This window comes from Haliotis asinina, chromosome 11 (assembly GCF_037392515.1).
Source record: "Haliotis asinina isolate JCU_RB_2024 chromosome 11, JCU_Hal_asi_v2, whole genome shotgun sequence".
NCBI lineage: Eukaryota > Metazoa > Mollusca > Gastropoda > Lepetellida > Haliotidae > Haliotis > Haliotis asinina.
The window spans coordinates 35723206-35742130 of record NC_090290.1 but is presented as its reverse complement, the minus strand read 5'-3'; the positions used below and the strand labels follow the sequence as shown (position 1 = coordinate 35742130).

At 40.0% G+C, this 18925-nt stretch overlaps 1 protein-coding gene across 1 annotated transcript in view; it reads left to right on the top strand.

The window, feature by feature from the left end:
• LOC137255389 (uncharacterized) overlaps positions 1-18560 on the top strand; it is a 35144-nt gene extending 16584 nt beyond the window's left edge. The window contains exons 4-9 of the mRNA XM_067792832.1: positions 14343-14435; positions 15612-15659; positions 16056-16124; positions 16736-17034; positions 17313-17417; positions 18024-18560. Of these exons, the coding sequence (XP_067648933.1) occupies positions 14343-14435; positions 15612-15659; positions 16056-16124; positions 16736-17034; positions 17313-17417; positions 18024-18560 (1151 nt within the window). The remainder of the gene's footprint in view (positions 1-14342; positions 14436-15611; positions 15660-16055; positions 16125-16735; positions 17035-17312; positions 17418-18023) is intronic.
• The last annotated feature ends 365 nt before the right edge of the window (positions 18561-18925 follow it).

The window sequence follows — 18925 nt, the reverse complement described above, 5'->3', positions numbered from 1 at the left end:
TTTTTTCAAAACACCTCGTGGTATTTCCATCGGTAGGAGTCTCCTCGGAAGATACGGAAACGGGCGAGTGGTGACGAATGCCTTCCAGTGGGGCACGAGTCGGTGTTCGGATTGTCTCGTAATAACACGAATGGGTCACGAATGCACGAATGGGTGTGCGCGCGCATGCGTGCGTGCGTTTATCCTCTTGTACCACTTGATGTAAACAGGGCGTAAACAGGGTCGTTAACATGGCGTGGAAACTCAGGGGCCACTGTGGGGAGGGCCACACCGGGAATACATAGAAAAACAACGCCCTTGATTCAAAGGGCTAACCGCTAATTAGTAATTTCACATTACTGGCTAACTAAATTGCTTTTGTTAATAATGGTAAATATGTGTGTTATCTTGGGTGATCAATGAAACAACACATCAATGTGAGAAACCTGAAACGATATCTCACTGCGCATATCGTATAAAACAAAAAGCAATTATTATATTAACATCAAAACAAATCATTGTTATATATAATGATGGATACACACCTCGAACAAGGTAATAGGCTGTCATTGTTGCTATAACAATGGTTTGTTTTGATGTTAATATTGCATTTGCTTTTTGTTTTTATTCATTTGTTGTAGCATCCAACAGAATATTTTTGGAGGTGAAGTGAAATGAGACTTAGGGCGTGAGTGTGTGAATTGTGATTCTCGGTGCAAATATTAAATTTTCTCGGCATTACAGTCATGTTATAAATTCACCATTATTATAAGCAAATATTGTGCTTTTTATGAAATGCATGCACATATGATAATAAACTAGCTAGGACTATAAGGATTAGGATTAAGACGTAAATTGACTTCGTTATTTGTCACTCCTAACTTTTATTGACCAGTGGCAGATGACTAAACTTCAAAATGTTTTCATTTGTTATCATAATGATGACGATGGATGTATTACCGAGTGAAAACAATTCCATCTTTGTTGATCAGCTTATACTTATACATTCAATAGTGCAGGTGGGTGGCGCAGCAGGTCACGTGACAGTTAAAACTTCTGGCATCTCATCCGGGGAGAAAGACAATAACAAAAGCAACAACCAGTCCACGGAAATTGCTCTGAATCTGAGCCCCTTTCAGTTAAGTCTAAGTGAGGCGCAAAAAGAATTTAGATTCATCAACATGTTACCTTTCTTGTGAGTTGCATGCGTTGTCTGAGTGCAATTTTTCACGTATTCTTTTAAAATTCATTTCATGCAGTCTTCGCTATTATTCATCCTCCCATGTCAGTAAGACATATAGGCATTTCTTCAACCTCAGTCTCACGACGCCTTGTACAATCAACACAAAATGTAAGAACTAACGCAGTACGTAAAAACCTAACGCAAAATGTAAGAACTAACGCAGTACGTAAAAACCTAACGCAAAATGTAAGAACTAACGCAGTACGTAAAAACCTAACGCAAAATGTAAGAACTAACGCAGTACGTAAAAACCTAACGCAAAATGTAAGAACTAACGCAGTACGTAAAAACCTAACGCAAAATGTAAGAACTAACGCAGTACGTAAAAACCTAACGCAAAATGTAAGAACTAACGCAGTACGTAAAAACCTAACGCAACACGTGAAAATAACGCAATATGTAAAGTATGTCTCTAATGCAGAAGTACAACGCCTAACGCAAAATGTAAAACAATTTCTCACGTCATATGTCAAAACAATACCACAGTATGTAAAGTCCAGAGTCTCACTGTCCCCCTACCCTGGACAACTTTCTGTCTTACTGTCCCGCTGCTCTGGACCACTTTCTCTCTCACTATCCCATTGTTCTGGACAACTTTCTTGTCACACCTGAACTGTACCACCTGCCTTTGCCCATTCCACCTGTTCTAGTCACTTGGATTTGGACTCATGTAGTGTTAAATTTCATTTTCAAAGTAGCCAAGATATATAACTGGACCCTTCCCGGATAAAATCCCTTTGGGTAGAACTTTTCGTGAATGAGTTGATAAGGTTAAATATCCTTTCATTAATTATTGAGCTATCAAGATGTTAAGTAGACTGAGATGTTTAGATAAACAATAGAATAACTGACTCTCTTTATACTAATGTTTGATACAGCGTCAATTCATCACATGGATGTCACAACACGCAGCGAATGGCAATCTGTGTGATTAAACGGTGAATCATAAATGTTATTTCATAGGTGTTGTTTGTGATTTGCAGTTCTAAGCAAGTATCAATAATCATGGTATTGGCATTTTTAATGGATTCATTTTTTTAAACCTTGAACAGCGAATCCTCTCTCTCATTTACATCCATATTCCATAGCACATAAACTAAATCAGTTACAATAACTTTAAATTTCACTGATTTTAAGCGATCAGCATCGGAGCCAATCTCAAAGTACTCTGGTTTTACTCGATTTCATTGGCAGCCTTATTAGCTGTGATTTGATTGCAGGAAATCAGATATGATTGGAATGGAAATACACAAATGACTGCGATGCATCTTGCATGTCCATAATACCTAAAATATCATATATCATATCAAAACTGGCCTAGATTGCATATAATTTCACATAATCAACTATTTAAGAAAATAATATAAAGTGGAAATACCAAAACAAAAACAAAAACAAAAAACCAACATAACGAAACAAAACTACAAAAAATTAACAAAGGCTAATTTAGGGATAATTGATAATTAAACATTTGTTCTTTTTCACAGAATGTTAAAATAAAACGGGGGCTACGGGCGGAAGGAAACAAAACTGGCAAGATCCAAACAATAAAACACTAATTTATAAAATGAAAACAAAACAAAACAAAAACAAACCAAAATACAAAACATTACCAATTAATCAAAATCGTAGTTCCTCCCTGACCACTTCTGGGAATTTTCAGAATTAAGAACTTATAGCATTTTGGCATGCGAGTCGGAACCTTTTCATCAGTGCTTTTTCATGAAATTGAACACGTGAATGCTTGTCACAAGGGGAATGAACTTTTAGGCAGTAGTGTACCTTCAGTAGTTTGTCGAGGTGAAACATTTCTATAGCTGCACGTTTACGGAAATTTTCTGTTATTTTTTATATCAGTGCAATAATACCTCGCCACTGTGGTCATCACAACATTGGTAATATAGTCTTTGTTCCACATCATGTTTTACCTGTCATTCTAAACAGGCAAATGCCCGGGTTCGATTCCCCACATGGATACAAAGAGTGATAAAAAGTAGGACGATTTGCTGCAAAACCAAAAACACCTACACGGCGATAAAGTCGGGCACATCCGATTTCCGTGGACAAAAACAGTTCTTCTCGAGTACACAACTTTCAACAAAACAAAACAACAAAACAATAACAAGTATAACTCTATCAGCAGTGCGGATCACTGTTTTTATTATCATACAATACCAAATTCTCGAACATAACAGGCACTGAGAAAAACCACCAACATTCGGCTGTTGCTGGCTGTATAATATGCATTTAAATTTTAAACTTACATTTGAACAAGGTCAAAGGTCACTGAAGCCCGACACGTAAAACCGGAGATAAAAACTTTTAGAAAATATCTCTGGAGCTGTGTTCCCTCAACGTAGGCAACGCTGCCTATTCTTCTGGAGGGTTTACAGTAGTAGACACGCATAATACATTGTCACAAAATATATGAGGAGTCAAACATCCACATAATGCAGCCAACGGTGTACAGTAGCAAGCACACATAATACACTGTCACAAATTATATGAACAATTAAAGATCCACAAAATGCAGCCATCAGTTTACAGTAGTAGACACGTAAAACTCACTGTCACAAAATGTATAAACACGTAAGCATCCATATCATGCAGCCAACGAACATACACATGGGCAGGATTTCCACTCTCCTTCCCATGAAACAGGACATGGGTAAGTGGTGAACACTGAAAACACAGTATAGCCCAACTACGTTGCTCGTTACAAAATCCAGCTTTCATTTCCTGGTATCCGAACCGCAATACACCTGGGGCACATACTCCACACATAAAACAGATATGCAATACACCTGGGGCACATACTCCACACACAAAACAGATATGCAATACAGCTGGGGCACATACTCCACACACAAAACAGATATGCAATACAGCTGGGGCACATACTCCACACATAAAACAGATATGCAATACACCTGGGGCACATACTCCACACACAAAACAGATATGCAATACAGCTGGGGCACATACTCCACACACAAAACAGATATGCAATACAGCTGGGGCACATACTCCACACACAAAACAGATATGCAATACACCTGGGGCACATACTCCACACATAAAACAGATATGCAATACACCTGGGGCACATACTCCACACACAAAACAGATATGCAATACACCTGGGGCACATACTCCACACACAAAACAGATATGCAATACACCTGGGGCACATACTCCACACACAAAACAGATATGCAATACACCTGGGGCACATACTCCACACACAAAACAGATATGCAATACACCTGGGGCACATACTCCACACACAAAACAGATATGCAATACACCTGGGGCACATACTCCACACACAAAACAGATATGCAATACACCTGGGGCACATACTCCACATACAAAACAGTATATGCATATATGTACATGGTCGGAGATGGGCACAGCTACAGGTCCATTCAACTCCAGCTCTCAGTATTAGGGAGTACATACATGTTAGTCCTGAATCGAGGCTTTTTCCTCCTTAAAGGGGACCGCTCCATGCCTTCGTCTCACTTCGCAAGAAGAACCCAACATCTGTTTGGCGAGAAGGAGGTACAGCCCACATGCAGACGATCACTTCTCTGAAAAGCGAAGGATTAGCACATAGGCGTCAATATAATCGCCATTGAGTTTGGTCTGTGACATCACAATCAACAAGTTGTTTTCTGTGTTATATACATGGATTAAACCATTTCAGTTTTCAAGCTGAGCACTATTTAAACAATGATGTTAGTATTTCTAATGCTACACTTTCTTGATAACGTGGTTGTAAATCTATCACACCTCCCCAATTCAAAATGTAAAACAAATGAGAAAAAGTATCGGAACAGTGTATTTATTACTTTTTAATGCAGATCAAGGAAGCTTACAATCTCAAGAAACATCTTTGAAATTTGTTCTTCAACTTAAACCACAGCGAAGATCCTTACAGGCATCACTAACTAACTATGATTTTACGAGTTGCCGTCTTGGGAATAAACTGTCCAAGCTTCCCGGTTCGAGTCACGCGAACCTAATCAACAGCACAGTATTGCTGTTGAAACCAATTTTCACCTCAGTTTTCACTTGTTAGGATGAAATTAGTGAATCGCTTGAACTTTTTTTTTCCTCCGCGTTATATTTCAAAGTTATCAGCTGAATTAACATTTTTGATCATTTGTCTCTATAAGTCCATATCAAAAGGTACCAAAATCTCCCAAGTTGCATTTTGCGTTGAATGTGACCTTTAATGTTTCACATCATTGATACTTTCAACATCGATAATGAATGCCAAAAGAATACGCATGTGATCGTTTGTGAAAAGCGCTGAAACCTGAAACAAGTAGTAACTTGCACATGAAGTCATGGTGAAAAACAATATGTTTATAGTTCTCTTCAAAAGATTGTTTGAAAATTTGCCTGCCTGGCCCCCTGTTGGCAGTCGTCCTGCCTCCACAAGAGACCTTGGTCCTCAGGAGGTGAAGCCGACGGGAACCTCTTCGTCGAACACTCCAGTGCCATACTCCAGAGCCATACTACATGTCAGCAACATCCACAATGTTGTAGAAGAGAACCACTGTCCATCTGTTGCCTTAATGTTTTACGGAGAAAATTGCACCCAGATAATCCATATTGTCGACACCTCATTTGTGAGCATTGTGAGTTATGATATTCGGTTCGTGAAGCTCAGCCTCAGTAGATCCGTCATGGTGCATGGATGACTGCGCTGTTTCACTTCGGCGCTTAAGAAACCAATGTTAGCTGATCCTCATATTCAAAGAATGAGGAATGTTCATGTATTCCATCACTTGGCTGCATCTCAGGAGAGATATCTGGCCTGGTTGTCCGGATGGTTTCAACATAGGTCAAGTGATGAGCTAACAGATCTTCCACCCAAGGCACACTGGTAAAGCTTTCACATTCAGTTCTGTCCCATTCCATGGCCGGACCTCTCCTGTTTATTGCCGATTGAGCTAGATTCCATTTTTACCGATTCTACCCTGACCACATGTTCTTCTTGTGCTTGCTTGGGCTTAAATTGTCAGGCTGACATTACGTACATCCTTGTGTTCTTCTACCACCCTCTTCTTCCTACCCTGATGTGAACCACTATCTCACATCCATCGCTTCCATCAGACTCCAGACACATGATTCACACTTTCCGAATTCTCAATACACCCAACCATATGATGATGATGATGATCATCATCATCATCATCATCATCATCATCAAAATCAGAGCTGTCCAAATCCGAAGGAACGGAGTCACTTTCAACAATGACGCATAGAACCTGAACAGTTGTGTATAGCACTTGATTTCTTGTCGTCTTGATGTCCAACTGTTACAAATATAAAACCGATTAAAACTGAAATCAAACCTGTTGTCTATAAATATACTGGTAGGATGCAATATGTTTGACGTAGATGTGAAGAAAGCTGAAGTTAAGATTGTAACAGTACCTAAAAACCTTACTCGCATTTGACAGTATTTGCTGGGGTTTACGTGGATCCCAAATAACTTTTCAAGGTAATATTTTTGTAGGTTAATATTTTTGATCATTCGTTTAGATAAGAATAGGGAATGCTTACCAAGGACCCCAAATGTAATGTTTTACATTGCCAACATAAAGCAAAAACCTTTATTGTGTTGCTAAATGGTTATCAAACTATACATTAGTTTTGTTTAATATGTGTGTCATCTACATCGACTCATGATATGGAAATCCTGTTAGGAAATAAATTATTTCTTGGAAATTTGGAAAGCTGGAAACGTTGGAATGTTGCCAGTACAGAATTTTCTAGATAAAGAAAAGTTATAAAAGGGTAAATAAGAGAAGGGAAACTGTTAAATGCTTTCAAATCTTTTTGAATCAAGGCTTTAGTGATTATACTGAAAGTCAGATTGGTCCAAGCCCCGTCGGGCGTGCAACTTTTAAAAACTGACCGTCCAGGACGGTCGGACAGGCGGAAGTTTGCAACGCTGATGTTGACATCAGTTACGAATAGTACAGTTATCTGCCGTCTCGTGAATATTCAGTTAATGGGGAGTAATTATATACTCGGATATCAAATGTGTTAGGGGTAGCATGGACCATTTATAACAAGCACATTTGCTTGGCGGATTTGTGGCCTTGGGTACACTAGACGCTCCTGTTCGAATCCCGAAGAGCCTTTATCAGGGGCCCGAAACGGTGCTTGCCTTTGTTTCAACGTCACGTGGACGTGGATTATGTCGAACCTATTAACACGTTGCACATCGACTTAAAGCTGGCTTAAAGCTTAAGTGGTATCATCAGACGTGATCGGTCTTCAACAGGTTACACGTCAGGACGCCTTTAAGCCCATTTACGGCAGTTTTACCCAATGGCTTCAAAGGTGACAGCTTACAGTGGGAGATTACGCAGACACCAGAGTTAATCTGCTACTGTGAGAAGAAGACAGCAGTAATAATCTTTGGCTGCTGATGCTGGTGTGAACATTATCAAGAAAAGGGTTAATCTTCTGCTGGGAGTAGAAGGTGGTAACTTCAGAATGAGAGCCTGGTTACCATCAATGGTTGCTGTAATAATTTATTTCTAATTTTGTGTGTGTGCGTGTGTGTGATTGTTGTTTTTGATAAAGTAACTCGTTTCTTTAGTGAGCTGGGAAAGAAAACACAGTATATGAGTGATTGCGAGAATGTAAGTTGGTAAATTGTATAGTGAGTTAGTACAGAGGAGACAACGTGTGTGTGTGGTTTTGTGTGATAATGACCCGAAACAGATCGTTAAAGACATCCAAGAAAGTCAACTTCAGTGTTTCAGGCACACAGGTAAAGCTTTCACATTCAGTTCTGGCCCATTCCATGGCTGGACCTCTCCTGTTTATTGCCGATTGAGCTAGATTCCATCCTTTACCATTTAACCCTGATCACATGGTCTTCTTGTGCTTGCGTGTGTCTTAAATTGTCAGTAACACAGAAAGGTACTAAACACGTTGATATTTCCGAAGGTGTCATAGGCCTGGCAGGTGGTTTATGCTAGACGTGCAGGACGCTGGGGTAGCCTTGCGTTGAAAGCGTTCGCTAGTCACGGCGAAGACCCGGGTTCGATTCCGCACATGGGTACAACGTACGTAGCCCATTTCTGGTGTTCCAGCCATAATGATGCTGGAATATTGCTAAAAGTGGATTAAAACTAAACTCACTCATTCACTCATTATGAAGTACCAGAAGCAAGACGTTGAAACGTTGACATTTTGAAAACCAATGCATTAATTAAGCTAGGACTAGTTGACAGAATTGTTGAACACCAATAATAACAATAATAAGAGACTATCCAACACCTTGTCAGTGGATGCCCTTCCTTGGCAGAAACAGAATATCTTAAAAGACATAATGGCAATGCCCGCTGCTTCCAATAACGTCTTTGCCATGCTTGTGGCTTTGAATGTGGCCATTCATGAAAATGACAATGCACGTGCATCCCGAGGTGTCATCCCTATAGGAAGAGCAACCGGACATGCACTGACCGACGGTTGCGAAATGCAGCCATTATCAAGGGATCAAAGGGAACAAGACTGAATGCTGACCAGACTGAAAGACAACTTGCAAGTCATTTTTCTGTTCATGTCAAAACGTATACCGCCTGCAGCAACGAGTCCAAGCCACTGGAAGCACAGTCGACCGTCCTCGATAATCTTATGCTGCTTGCTGAAACAGAGAATGATGTGAGCATACCACTGAACTGTCTTAACACATGGTACAAATTGTCTTAACACATGGTACAATAGGAACAGATTGTCAAGAAACACTCCAAAGTTGAAGGTTGTACATGTTAGGAGCCCGACTTGTGCCAGAACCAGGCCCTAGATTTTCGAAGGTCTCTTAGTGAGTGAGTGAGTTTAGTTTTACGTCGCACTCAGCAATATTCCAGCTATATGGCGGCGGTCTGTAAATAATCGAGTCTGGACTAGACAATCCAGTGATCAACAACATGAGCATCGATCTGCGCAATTGGGAACCGATGACATGTCTCAACCAAGTCAGCGAGCCTGACCACCCGATCCCGTTAGTCGCCTCTTACGACAAGCGGAGTCGCCTTTTATGGCAAGCATGGGTTGCTGAAGGCCTATTCTACCCCGGGACCTTCACGGGTCCGAAGCTCTCTTAGCGCTAAGATAGTTGTAAGTTAATGTTAATGAATGGCACTTACGACTATCTTGGAAGAGAACTTTGAAAATTTGGGCACAGATATAAAACATGCTATAACTATGCGTTTTAGCTATTTGCAGTGCTCCTGTGAGTCTGTGGTAAACTCGTCTCCGTTATCCTATTAATATTTGAACTAACTGCATTGAACATTTTACGACGCGGATAACATTATAAGTGTGTATGCATAAATTAGTTGCTGAATTAACAATATGATGCCCCAAAGAAACATGCATCTCAAACGTATATCTCAAACGTTCATCTCATACGTTTCTCTCAGATGTTTATCTCAAGCCTTCATGTCAAACGTTGGACTCAGAAGATCATCTAAAACGTTCTTCTCAAATAGTCACCTCAAACGCTCATCGCAAGTATACATCTCTAACGTTCATTTCAAATATTCATCTCAAACGTTCATCTCAAAATATTCATCACAAACGTACATCTCAAACATACATCTCTCACGTTCATCTCAAATACTCACCTCATACTTTCTTCTCAAAATATTCTTTTCAAACGTTCATCTCAAACACGCATATCTAACTTTCATCCCCAATATTCATCTCACTCGTTCATCTAAAGAAAACATCTCAAACATCAGCCTTAAACATGCATCTCCAACATACATAGCAAACGCTCATCTCAAACTACTTCTCAAAGTCTGATCACCTAAACTTTCTCAGCATCCCTCAGTTGGGAAATGCCGTCTTTGGGTGTTGTGCTCCCAGTCCTTACAGTCATTATTCACACATAGCAGTTTAATAAGAAATATTCAGGAAAGGCATCGTAAGTATGCAAACTTATTCCATTCCATTTTTCGCGAAAACGTTTCAAAAACTAAGTACCAGATCGTCACATCCATATTCCTTGATGCACCGCAAGGCTATTATCAAATGTTACACCATTCACGCATAACTGGGAGGGACGGGGAATTGCGGATCACTCTTCACATGAACTGATAAAACATTAATCGAAAGATAAGGGATAAATCTCACAACGTAATGCGTCAATCCAACCCTGAGGCTAGCCCCGCTCCGACTGGGCAGTATAACTATTGTATAGAAGATTGTTATAATGCTCGCCGACTCGCTTACATAGCACACTCATTGTCAGCTGGGACAAGGCTTCACATCTCAACAGACAACATGGTGAGCATACCGTTTCATTTTCATGATTTTTATTTTTCGTATAATCCTGTCGAACATCTGTATGGGATGAAGGAGATCAAGATACAAACTGATCTTCAGCTGCCCCCGTTTGTGGCAAAAATTTGTTTTTGGTTTGTGGGTTGATGCATGTCATCGTATTGGAAATTGCATTGGGCCAGGTCAGGGAGTTACGATCACCCTTATGTTGCGACCGCTCTTCACCTTGGTCATTTCCCTTAATGTGACATACCCGTGAACTGATCTTCAGCACCCCATGCTTGCCGTAAGAGGCGATTAACGGGTTCGGGTGGCCAGACTTGCAGATTTGGTTGACACATGTCACCGTATCCCAGTTACGATGCTGATGCTGTTGATCACTGGATTGTCAGGTTCAGACTTCATTATTTACAGACCTGCGACACATATTGCTTGCATATTGCCGAGTACGACGTTAAACACCTATCAGACAACCAAATTATTGGAACCAACCATTATGGGTTTCTGGAGAGCAAACCCTTTAAACCGAACTCGAAATTTAAGTTTGGAAGTAACGATCATGTTGTCAAAGGTCCCTGTTCAAATAGGTTTTGTGAAGTTGTGCCCTGGTCTTTATGCAGCATATAGAAATTAGATATGTTTGACTTTGTCTATGATCAAGGAAACTTCTAGGTGTCTGCTACCTTGGAAGTCGGGGTTAGAATATTGATCTTCAGTAACCCATGTGCGGTCTTGGTGTTGGTTGGCGCGTCATCAGTTCCCAGTTACGCAGATCATTGCTCATGCTGTTGTTCACTGGATTGTCTGGTCCAGACTCGATTATTTACAGCCCTCCGCCATACAGCTGGAATATTGCTGAAAGCGGCATAAAAAATAAACTCACTCAACCTAAGTGTGTGCGAGTTAAATTCCTGACAGTTACTACTGAATGACACAAGCATGGGAATATGCCAGGATATGTGGATACATAAGAATTAATGTCCTTGTTGGATCAGATGTCAATCTTCTAAATCTCGAAAAAAGTGATCAGTGACCAAAGCGATGCCCAAAACATAGCTTCACGAATGCAGCCATCATTGTCTCGTAGTGATTCTGAAACAGACAGCATAGCTTCCTTATGGTGATGGGTAGTACTTTATCGCTGTTATTTGTAATTAATAAACAAATGTTGATCGATAGCTGCTCGACCTTCAGTTATACATTGTTTGATCAAGTCATTATTGATCTAAGAACATGTGGATTTTTGGACCATTCCCTATATTGTATGTGTATTCAAATCCCATTAATGATATTTCATTTTTATGATATTTCAGCGTTCAGCTTTGCAGACATTTTGTGAGTATTAAGTCTTGTCTATTTGGTGAAATAGTTACAGACAAACTGGAGTTATTATTTATATCTGATCAGTGGATGAGATGGATGTACGTCATAGTAACGTCGTGGTAGTGTGTATTTTGAGGGAGTGAGTGTGTGTGTATGTATGTCCGTGTGTGTGTGACCTAGTGGGTGTAAGTGTATGTGTGTCCGTGTGTGTATCTGTGCCCGTGTGTGTATTTGTGACTGTGTGACTGTGTGACTGTGTGACTGTGTGGCCGTGTGTGTGTGTGTGTGGCCGTATGTGTTCCTGAGTAAGCTGAGCGGGGGTGTGCTTGTGTATGTGGACGTGTGCGTATTTGCGTCTGTCCGTGTTTATGTGTGTCCGTATGTGGAAGTTGGGGGAATGCGTAATTGTATGTGTGTGTGTGACCTGAGGGAGTGCGTATGTGCATGTGTAAATGAGGGAGTATGTATGTGTATGCTGAGGGTGTGCGTGTTGAGAGGGAGAAAGTTAAAAGTTGTTTTTCATTAGCTTTATGAAAGCCTATGATTCAACTGAACCCTCAGAGCAGTGGAATGGTTTATTTTAATCTGGCTTATACGGTAATATGCTAACTGCTATTATGAGGATTAATAGCTCTGTTAAAACATGTGATTGAAATGATAATCGATTTACAGTTTATTTTCACTGTCGGTTTAAAGCAAGGCTGGGTCCTCAGTCCGCTATTGATTTCTCAATTCATTAATGAATTATCAGCTGAATTATCAAGATATGGTAAATATTGTATACAGTCATTTCCCAACTTATTAGACACGTTATTACCTGTGTTTGCAGGTGACGTTGTGCTTGTGTCTGATACAATTTCTGTGTTACAAAATCAACTTAATTTCTCTGAATACTCGTGCTTGAAACCTTTTGATAAAACAAGTGTTGCTCTTTACAAAACGAGAGGTCGCCTAGCGAAAAGTTGTGTTAGAATGATGACCCAATAACAACAGTTAATACTTCTAAATATTTGGGACAATTAGATGTAATGTTTTCTTTAACTTTTGAAATAAGAAATCATGTTAATGATCTGGCACTAAGAGGTGAACGGGCTTTAATGGAAGTAATTACTAACCTCAGTAAACTTGGAATTACGGTGTCCTTCCTTTTTGTGAGAACTCCCATTTGTAAGGCACATTAATTAATGGTTGAGTGCACATCCCTACAATGAAAGGGGGAACAGCCCAGTTGCTGAAGAGTGCCTAAGGGAGTCATAGTTCATTAATGAGTTAGTTAACGCAGACGACATTGTTCGTTAAAGAGCGTGTATTATTTTCTCTAAATAACAGCGATAGGCAAAAAAAATTAATGAAATAGATTATCAATGACAGGCCGACATCGGAACTTGCTGAAGGGCTGCCATATAACGGTAATAAAAAAAAACAGCACTCAAAGGTTAATAAGTATATTTATATAAATTATAGTTAAAACGTTTATTGCAATCAGACGTCGTGATTTGCGGTGAATTTGACAGATACCCCGTCAGTACGTAATAAACGTTATGTTGTAATGGCAGGTTGAATATCATTTGTCATAATGTTATGTACAATTCATATTCTCCAAACGCTGATTTTAATTTTCCGTTGTTATCAAGTGTCAAGCGTATCGTATCATTTGCCTTTTTATAACCTTATTTGTTACAATTACCGTATTATTATAGACTGATTACACTAAATTTAGAACTTCAAACCACTGGTTGCCCATTCAAACAGGACGTTGTAGCGATATTGTAAGGTGTGAAAGAATCCGATAATTTTTATACATCATATGTCTGTGATGAACTCCACATTATATTTTGACCAGCAATAAATGTCATTAGACATCAGTTTCGTTCTCAATATTTCTGTAAAGATCCAAACATTTTAATGTGTGTCAATATGCTACGTGTTCTCCGTGTCACTATATGTGATTTTGTAGAATGAAATGTGTGTTCTGTTCTGTTCACAAGGTTCAGAAACACAGCTAAACCCTAACCAGCTAAGGTTATCCATTCTATCAGATAGGGAGTATACTGTTTTCTTTGTTAATTACCTACTCCACTGTCTCACAACTGGGAGTCTCACAAATGGGACTTCTCACAAATGGGAGTAGACCTTTCTGGGTACATGTAGTGGCAAAAAGAGTATACACCGTGCATGCCTCCTTCGGTGTGTGTACGTTGAATTTTTACCATGGTGAAACAAATCGGACTTACATATTTTATTCATTATCTTTACCACCTTTTAACAAAGGCCATGTCCTGCCAGGAGTTTGTGGCTTGTCATGTTCCTGCCAAATGGGAACCACATACGTGTGCCTTATACTAAAATATGGACATGATGCAATCCTCACATGCTCATATAGTAATACCGGACCTTGGAGACCACTACATACAGTTATCTGGAAAAAGTATGATGTGGGTTGTCACTATTTTCATTTATAACACTGTTTCAGCCCGATGGCTCCTGTTGTTCATTAGTATTGGATTGTTGGCCCTCGTTGTGTTCAACTACTTGCCACAGATGCCAGAGTTGGAAGAGCTCACTGGTAATGACATCATCATATCTCACATTTTACATTTTACACATTTTCTTAAATCTTTGAAATACAGAGAGTAACCTCCTAGTGGATATTGTCAGAAATGTCTTCGTTTCATTATTCAGATTCAGATGTTCTTGACGCGATCTTCTGATCGAGAAGGATTATAAATATTCCAAGATTAAGTGTTGTAACTGAAGTTCCACTTCCTTAAAAATGGTTTAAAGGATTTAAGCACAAAACATCTACCGCGATATTTACCATGCATATTCTGATATATGTAAATTTATGTTTTTACTGAACACCAGTGATAGAAGCAATATTCGTAAACTTGGTATTTATTTACCATGCTTTTGTATATACTTAGAAAAACACGTCTGCAAGCTTTGTTATTGTTTACCATTAATATTTGTTGATTTTTGTACTATAGACTTCGATAATGGAATAATTTATTTAATCCTCTACAGTCAAGCAACGGTTTAGAAAATTTAACGAAGGTATCTGTATATTTAGATGACCCACTCGCAGATGGAAAGGCAACAGACACACACAAAAACCTGGCATCTGAAAAACGAAGATCGATTCGGGCTAAACACACGGATGAAGGTAATTTGCATGGTTCAAATTAGTGTCTTTGTAAACGTTTGTTACAGGGCAAACACGGTAAAACGTCCTAAAAGATTTGAGTGTAATGTTCAGTGCGATCATTAGACAATCAAAGACAACTCAATGTATTCAAAATCTATTACGATTATGAGTATCATAGTGTCAGTTCAGGGAGTGTTTCTCGTTAAAGGGATATTCATTTCAGTATATTGTGTCTTACATAAGAGACATCAACACTGAATATATTCTATTTAATACAAAAGAAACATTTATGAAATGTTGATAGATCCAGTGTCTTGTTCCTAAGGTAAAAACACAAGGTAACATATTGGAAATAGAATCAGTCACTTCTGTACACTGTTCCTTTGTGATAAATATTTGTTTCAGGATCACTAGCAAATACAAAAAGGTGAAATTGATGTTCTCTCTCATTACTTCCCCACAAACACACGCAGTGACAAGTCAATTGATCATGTAAATGGACTGGACATACCCTTTCAACCTATGCAGGTTAACCATGACATTTCCACAGCCGTATGCAATAACTGATTTCAAACAATATCTGCTTTTTTCAACCAGAAGTGCGGTTTGAGGACCTGTTCATCGACTACTCCGCTAGAATCCAAAGTAAGAGACCTGGAAAAAGAGAGAGAAAGAGAGAGAGAGAAAGAGAAATGGAGAGAGAGAGTGTGTGTGTATGCGTGTGTGTGCGCGTGCGAGAAGAGAACGGGCGGGATGGAGAAAGTGGAGAGGGAGATTTCCTGAACGACAAGGCAAGAGACACATATTGTCGTCTCATTCGGTGTTTAGTAACTTCCATTCAAGTAAAGTAAGCAAATTACTTAATTCGAAATCATCTAATGGTACCTTTGGTTTCTCAAAATATTAGATGTCTGCTACATTTAAAGTTTGAAACTACATGTACAAGCCTGGACACTAAATTCCATTATGAGAAAATACCTGTATAACATCCCCAGCACCTGTCTCCCCAGTACGTGTGTAATTTCGAGCTTATGTCATCAGCTATGAAAGACGGCGGTTTTTGGAAGGCGAACCCCCCGACTGGGACCTGCAACAATGTGTCAGGAACATGTAAGTTTTACTCTGCTGCTGTAGTTGACGTTGTCGATGATGACGTAGTTAGTTGATGAGGTTGATGGTGGCCATGGCACTGATGAGGATGACTCATTTGTGAGTGTGAAGTCAGACCTAGCAACACAATGTGAATGTAAATGCATCGTCACGTCAAACTCCCGGTATGGGGAGTGAGCCCAGTTGACAAGGTGTTCGCCCATGTCGCCAAAGATTGATTTTAGATTCCTCAAAGGCATTCAGATACGCTATTTTCCATGCCACCTCAATATTTTTTGGGCGCAAACACAAAGCATCATTCAGAGTATAAACAGAAAATGATCCACTTTAGGCATGGAGTCAATAGCTTTAGATACAATTCTGCTGAAATGGCATAAAAATCAAAAGGTAAATACAAATTCGATTTACACAAAAGACAAGTAAGAGCAATGGCTTACTGACACCCTTCCTGGTAATTTACCAGGAGTCAATTTGCTTCAAACATAACATTATCCGAAATAGTTCATTACGAATATCAAATCATGTTAACTGATAAATTATACTGTGATGTTTAAAAACCATTCAAAGTCAGAAGTGATCGCTGTATATTTTTTCGTGTCATTGTTTTGCAGCAACCCCGTGTGTGGACACCAACTGCATAGGGAGTGTAATATCTGACCCCAAAGAAAGTCTGTCCAGCGTTCTAAATTCTATGGTGCACCTTGACAGAGACACACTGTCGGAAGTGACCAGACTTCTGAAGCCCAATTACACAGCCAAGAAGGTCGTGTTTGTGACCGCTGCCTCTTCGAACCATTTTCTCGAATCGCAAGCAATGATCAAGAACCTCCATGAAAGAGTATTTCCTCTGCTTACCAATTACAGTTTTGTCTACTATGACCTTGGACTTACAACCGAAGAAAGGAGTGAGGTGAGTTGTGAATGGAGTTGCCTCCCTTACAGGTAACCGTAGTTGGTGCTGAGACGAAATTATTCAACCACATGTAATGTATTTGTCGACATTTCATGCACCTTGTCGTTTCTGAGCGCCATGGACAGCTGTTCAACAAAACTGTCCAGTGAAGGAGAAACGGTATGTGTTCTGTAGAATGTTTGGAAGTTAATTTCAGATGTTCCGCGACGCGATGCTGCAAGGACATTGCTATATGAGACTTAAAACAATATTCACTCAATCTTTCTCCTGTCCAGGTTGAACGTTTCTGTCGCTGCGAAGTGAGGACCTTCCCTCTATGGGCGATGCACCCTCGTCTTCGAAACCTGAAATGCTATACGTGGAAACCCCTCATAATCAACGTGAGTAGTCTCCCTTGTCATGCTGTAAGCGGTTTCGAGTAAAAATATGTGGTTGTATTATCAGCAGTTATTACATGTACATAGTCGAAAGGCAAGTGACAACAATGAAACATACACATTCACTGTTACTTTGTTGAGAGGTTGGCATTGTTATACTCGACAATTCTATTGCCCTACGGTAAACATTCCATTGCCGTGCCGGACTGTGTTGATATCGTGCTAGACAGCACCAGGCAAGAGAACCAATTACATTGAACTATCAGATAACGTTTATAATGTATTTGCAAAAGGCAGGATTTATAAGGAGATATAATGATAGACATTTCAGGCACGCACGCACGCACTCACACCCTTGTCATATGTGGCGACACAAGCATTGGGTGAAGAATACTCGCACACCGGTAGACACTATCATAGAATTCCTATTGCTTAGATCAGTGCTCATGCTGTTGATCACTGAATTGCCTGGGCAACACTCCATAATTTACAGACACCACTATATAGCTGGAATGTTGCTCAGTTCGGTGACAAATAGCAAACAAACTTCTGTTGGGTCGTGTGCATTGCTTGTCGTGAAGGTTTCTTAACAGTGCGTCATTATTGCAGGCCAATCTTCCGACAGCAGAACATCTGGTGTGGACGGACGCCTCGGTTCGGTTCCAGGGGGATTCCATTCTCACTCTCTTAAAGGAACTGGACATCAGGGGCGTGACCATCAACAGGGCTGATTGGTCAATTGGTCAACACACCACCCAGGATATGATGAATTACTTTGGGGAAAGGACATGCAAATTCTCTCACACGGTGGAGCCCGGTGCTTTCTTTATCATGCTGAAAAATGATCGGTTTATTCGCAATGCAGTGGTGAAGCCCTGGGCCGCATGCGCACTCAGCCCTAATTGCATGTGCCCGGAAAATCCTAAAAGTCTTCTTCATTGTAGAGGAGAAATCCGGAAGTACAGCAAGTGTCACCGTTTCGACCAATCAGCGATGGGTATTATACTCGTGAAGCTCTTCCGGGATCACGAGATCAGTGTTACAGTTCCACTGAAGTTAATCAAAGTACGACGCGGACATAAGGAAAAATACTTTGAGGTATTACGGAGTCGAATGACTCCCAAGTTATTCAAAAACTATGCTTGATATACAGATACGGGTACAGTTACGACGGCAGTGTGCAGAGTTGTGCCGCTCAAGAGTGCCAGAAATTCGTGGCCTCTGTTGGACCTGGTTACGTTTCAAACTCTACCAAGACCATCTCGAATGTAGTCTTTCCAAAAATGCACGGAAGATCTTCATCGTTTAGCTGTTTTGCCGTGGTATCATTATCCAGAGGAACTCTGTTTTCAAACCAATCCATATTCACTCATCGGCACGTTTGTAAACATTATTATCATGCTTCATTTATTTCCTCGTAATAAATATGAACATCGTGTCTTCGCCTTTTATTGGCTTTGTACTATATAAAGGATCGCAAACTGTTGCTCGGATGGGGATTCAAGCACATG